The sequence below is a fragment of the Pteropus alecto genome, unplaced genomic scaffold, assembly GCF_000325575.1.
Source record: "Pteropus alecto unplaced genomic scaffold, ASM32557v1 scaffold312, whole genome shotgun sequence".
NCBI classification, from domain to species: domain Eukaryota; kingdom Metazoa; phylum Chordata; class Mammalia; order Chiroptera; family Pteropodidae; genus Pteropus; species Pteropus alecto.
Window position 1 is genome coordinate 2,762,878 of NW_006433948.1, and position 5,385 is coordinate 2,768,262.

Below are 5,385 nucleotides of genomic sequence, written 5' to 3' on the forward strand. Positions count from 1 at the left end.
TCTTCCAAATCACCCTGTTGCTGCAGCCAGACTAACAAATCCAGCCGTCCCGTCCCTTCTTGCTTCGAATCCTTCAGCGACTCCTCCCTCCCCCCAGTGGGGTGTACAAGGCCATTCACATGGCCCAGTTATCGTTCACCATCTCGCGTGCTCCAGCCATATTAAACTGTATGCCACGCCCCCAAGTACAATATGCTTTCACACTTGCATGGTTTGGGGCACTTACTGACAGCCGAGCCTTCCCCTTAGTCCACTAGGTGGTGAGCTCTTTGGGAGCATGGCTGTTTTATTCATGCTTGTATCTCCCAGCACCCAGCACCCAGCACCCAGCACCCAGCACTTAGCACTTGCCCTGGGCCTTTGCTCAGCTATTCCTTCTGCCCGAGAGGCTCTTCGCCCGGCTCGTTGCTTTGCTGGCCTTTTCTCCTCTTTCCAGCCTTTGCTGAACTGACCCAGCCTTTTATCAGAGGCTCCACCCATGTGTTGACTGAAGAGATGAGTAATTAGCTCCTGGTCTGAGCCTTACCACTTCTGTAGCAATCAGTACCTATACACACATACAATCCTTGACCAAACCCCCATGTCCACTTCTCCCAGCAGGGCCGAACACCCCAGCCAGAGTTTCGGTTGCTCAGGCAGTCGCAGGAGCCTGGGACTGGTCCAACTAGAAGGAGTGGAACAGAAGACAATGGTCTGTCTCGGTGTAGGCCCTGACCAACGCCAGCGTTGAGTTCAGAAGCCACCCCCCTCCCAAATCCCAGACGGCTGTGTATTTGTTCAGAATCTAACCTTTAGTATAGTGAGGGGGAAACATCTCACAATCACTCCTTTAAGTGTGACTACACGGGACGGCTGCTTACACTGCCCTCAAACCCTGAACCAACAGGAAGCACACACGGGCACGACAGATACTTTCGTGGTGACCAGAGCAAACAAACGGCACTTATCTGAAGCTCGCCACACTGCAAGTCAGGCTCCACATCATCTCTAGCAAGCAAAGAACAAGACGGTTTCTTATTCTAGTTTCTTTTAATAATTGTTTAAAGCCAGTAAGCAGCTACAGAGAAAATGAAAAAGTAGACAAGTCAAAAAAAAAAAAAAAGATGAGAAATACCAATGACACTTCTTTCGCTCTATTAGTGTCCCCCGCCGACATCCCATGGGAGGCCTAGCTTTCCGTGCGGTCAGGAGTTGTCTCCATTATTATGCTGAGGTGGGGAGGTGACCAGACAGCATTCAGGCCTGATGACGTCAAAGCGAATGTGTACCGGCATTGCTGAGGTCATGGTCTATACCCCGGGCCCTAGACTTGAGTGGGGGCTGGTCACTCTTTACCTCCTCCTGGCTATGCTGGATTCCATAGCCAAAGTAGATGGCAAACCCTGTTGTGGAAAAGTAGCTGTGAGAGATGCGACAGTGACCTGGAAAGGCGCAGGCAAAAGAGTTGGGATAGGACACCCAAGAAGCCTGCTCTTCCCAAGTGGATACCTACCAATCAGCATCCAGACCCCAAATCGGGCCCAGGTGCCAGTTGTCATCTGCATCATGAGGTAAACATTCACGAAGATGCTCATGAGTGGGAGGAAAGGCAAAGCGGGGACCTGGGAACAAAGCAAAATCTTCCTTGTACAAACCACAAGGTGACCTAGAAAGAGATCCCCAAGCCACTAAGGCCGGGAAAGGGGCAGTGCAACTCCCACCCAACCGTGTATATTTCACAGTGTCCATTGCTGCAGAGTTTGGGGAAACAGAACTAGAGAGGGTCAGAGAAGAAGTCTACATCAGTTATCTCCTTCCCTTCTCTTTCTTGTCCAATTAAAGAATACCCATGACCACAAGGTATCTGGAGCCTATGTTCTCCCAAGATGGGTTGGGAGGAGGAAAGACAGGTCACTTACCTTAAAGTGGAGGGGAGTAGAGCTCTGTGGCTGCCTCCAGATGATCCCAGTGATCCCAGTAATGAGCGCCAGGAGCACCGCGACCACCGCAGTCCACGTGGAGTCTCCAGAGAGCAGTGGAATTGAGTAATGCGACAGCACCACGCAAACGGCGATCACCAGCAGAGCTTCAAGAGTTGAGAAACATCAAAACCAACTCTTGACCGGGATCGTGTGAAGACATTAGGCACCCCACCCCCCAGGAGAGTCGCCCTCTATGAGTTCTCCCTCAGCCACCAGATGCCACACGCCACTCTCTCTCTCTTCCCTCATCGCCCTGAGCTCAGAGCCACCCCAGAGAAAAACTCCATTGCTCACCGAGCAGTGAGGAACAAACATAGACAACCCGGCCAGAGAGTGGGGTTGGGACGGAGTCAGGGGGACAGAGCAGTTTCGATAAGGTCATCTTTTCTGCTTGTGTCTTCTCCTCCTGCAACTCCACTTCATCTTCGTCATTGTGGATTTCGCGGTCGGGCTGATACCTGACACAAGAGCAAGAGGCAGTATTTACGAACGACCCCAAAACACTTATCATCTTCTCCCAGGCTGCTTAACCTTCCCCGTCCCCATTAAAGATGGCTCGTCTGGGCAGGGAGAGACATCCATGTTCCTTAAGGAGATGGAGGAGGGTGAAGGCAGAGGAAAGACGAGCACATCTCCGTCATTCCTCATCCAAAAATAAAACCCAAATCACAGTATGCGAGGGAGTCGGTCTCACCTGAGGATGAGAACACAAATAGACACCAGGGAGTAGGCAAGCAGGGTCCCAATCGACATGAGGTCCACGAGGTCAGTTAGTTCGAAGAGGAATGCCATTAACGCTGAAATCGACGGGCAGAAATCAAAAAATGAGACGGGATGGGCAAAGTCACGGAAGCTGAGAAAGGAAACTAGAGGAAGGGCGGAAATGACTTTTTACCTGCGATGACGCCAGAGGCCACAGTGGCCACGATGGGGGTGCGTGTGCCACTGTGGATGTGGGAAAGGACACGGAACAGGAGGCCATCCTCTGCCATGGCGTAGATCACGCGAGGCATGGGGAACATGGAGCCCACGAGGCTGGAAATAAAAACGCCCACCCAGAGTGTTATGAGGTGACTGCGATCTCTCTCCATCTTCTGCTCACGCCCTTTTCGGGGTGTTTTCTGGTCCGGAATGCTGCAACCCGAGGCTCTGCCAGCAGAGGAGGACAACACGCAATCGACACTGACCTGGTAGAAAGAGCACAGAGGGAGCCAACAGCCACAACGTAGCGGGCGGGGGACCAGCCAACATAGAGAAATGCCTCAGGCAAGGGGCTCTCTGGCTGAAGCTGGTAGTAAGGCATCATTAGCGTGAGTGCCGAAGAGACACCAAAATACGCCAAAAAGCAGACGGACAGTGAAATCACAATGCCCATGGGGATGGAACGCTGGGGATTGCGGGCCTCTTCCCCTGCAGGAAAAAGGACAGGCTGAGTCGAGGCAGCAGGCTCACTCCTCCGCCACCCCCAGTCTGCATGCAGCCTGAGCACACACTGTACCCGAGGCCCCGACAGAATGGAATGGCCATCTTACCGGTGGTAGCGATACAGTCGAAGCCAACGAATGCATAGAAACAGGTGGCTGCTCCACGGAGAAGCCCCTCGACGCCAAAGGGCATGAATCCTCCGGAGCCCAGCAGGCCCAAGCTGAAGTGCAACAAGGGATGGAGGAGGTGAGGGTGTGTGCGCCTCTGTCCCCAAGGGCTGGGCTGCCATCCCAACCCATTCCCAGCTCCCAACGGGAATCCCTCGTCAATCCCTCGGCTGGACCCCCTGCTCCCAGTAGGGGTCCCAGCTTTCCAGTTCCTGAGTGGGGAATCCCCTGACCTGTGAGTGTCATTGTATTTAGTCACGGCCAGGTTGTAGTCCTCTTCTGTGAGCTTCCAGTTGTGCAGGTCCCCCTTAATGAAGCCAGAGACGATGATGAAAACAAGAACCAAAAGGTTCGCCGCTGTGAACACTTTAGTCACCAGGGCCGACTCACTAGCCCCCAGAGCCAGCAGTCCTGTGGGAGAGAGACATTCGGGACTCAGAGTCTTCGTCCACGTGCTTCCCGGCCCACCACCTCACCTGGATCACCTCCACCAAGCCCTTCCCAGGCCTCGGCCCCCCTCCCGGTCCCCATCACTATCCCCGTCCCTGGCCTCACCAGTAAGCAACAACACAAGGCCCAAAGCAAAGAAGTCTGGGTACTCCGCGAGGACATGGGGAAAGTTCAGTGACACACTACTCCCTTGCAGCATGTGAGAGATGTGGTTCCCAATCAGGTTGTCGAAAGCTGAGCTCCAAGCCCGGGCCACACTGGCTGTACCTGGTGCAGCGGAGAGACAAACGGGTGAAGGTTCCTCCTTCCTCTCCTTCCGCCCCCCAGAACGGGCTCGTGAGAACCCCTGCTGTGCTCACCTAGTCTTAGTCTCATTCTTATAAGTCAGGTGAGCAGGACAGAGCTAAGCAGAATGAACAATTTCCCCACGCCTGGAACCCTCCCCCAACCCCCCAGCAAACACAAACATTTAGGGGTGTTGACGACGTCCTGTTAATGACTTCGTCATTCCACCCCGATTTCCTAACTCGGTTTGCTCCCTATCCCACTGTCTCACCGATGACATAGGAGAGGATGAGGTTCCAGCCAGTTGTGAAGGCCCAGAGTTCACCTACAGTGACATAGCTGTAGAGATATGCAGAACCAGACCGGGGGACCCGGGCCCCAAACTCCGCATAGCACAGCCCGGCCAACACAGAAGACAGGGCAGCCACCAAAAAGCAAAGCACAATGGATGGTCCTGCTTTGTCTTTGGCCACCTCGCCAGCCAGGACATACACGCCTGCACCTAATGTGCTGCCCACACCCAGGGCCACTAGATCCAGAGTATTCAGACATCGGACCAGGCGACTGTCAGCCATGCCTGGCTCCAGTTTCCGTCTGCGTAACAGCTTTCGACCAAATCTGCGAAGTGCCTGACACGCCATTCTATCTGGAATTGAAGAGGATGCTAGGATCTGGTGAAAAACAAGACAAAAAAAAGCTCTTTAGGGCTCATTGACCCCTGGGCTCCAAGAATGAATTACAATACCCACTCCGCCAAGGCGCTAAGGCGCTAAGGCGCTAAGGCGGGGTGGGGAGGAGACCCCTGAAGAAACAAAGGCAAGTCACTTCTCCCCTAGCCTCAATTTCTTCCCACACAGGTAGGAATAAGAAAACCTCCCAGGCCTGTGGAAGGACTAATTTCAGAAAAGGCACCTGGAAGCCCCCTCGAGCGGGTACGGAGCCCGGACACCTCGGAGGCGCTGTGCACGACCCGTCTCTTCTTCCTCTAGCGCGGAAACTGTGTGTGTGTGTGTGTGTGTGTGTGTGTGTGTGTGTGTGTGTTTTCTTTCTCCAGTGTTTGTATATTCTAAATAACACCAGCTGGCTAGAAATACCCT

The 5,385-nt window shown here is 53.7% G+C and overlaps 1 protein-coding gene across 1 annotated transcript; it reads right to left on the bottom strand.

Annotated features, from left to right (window-relative positions):
- Window positions 1–1,251: 1,251 nt before the first annotated feature.
- On the bottom strand, window positions 1,252–4,929 carry SLC7A3 (solute carrier family 7 member 3). Its single transcript, XM_006908526.1, has 11 exons — window positions 4,560–4,929; window positions 4,109–4,270; window positions 3,787–3,964; window positions 3,494–3,606; window positions 3,149–3,371; window positions 2,857–2,996; window positions 2,656–2,758; window positions 2,256–2,419; window positions 1,899–2,065; window positions 1,493–1,601; window positions 1,252–1,382 (listed from the first exon to the last, which is right to left on the bottom strand). The coding sequence occupies exons 1-11, from the start codon at window positions 4,927–4,929 to the stop codon at window positions 1,252–1,254; spliced, it is 1,860 nt and encodes a 619-aa protein (XP_006908588.1).
- Between the last annotated feature and the right edge of the window lie 456 nt (window positions 4,930–5,385).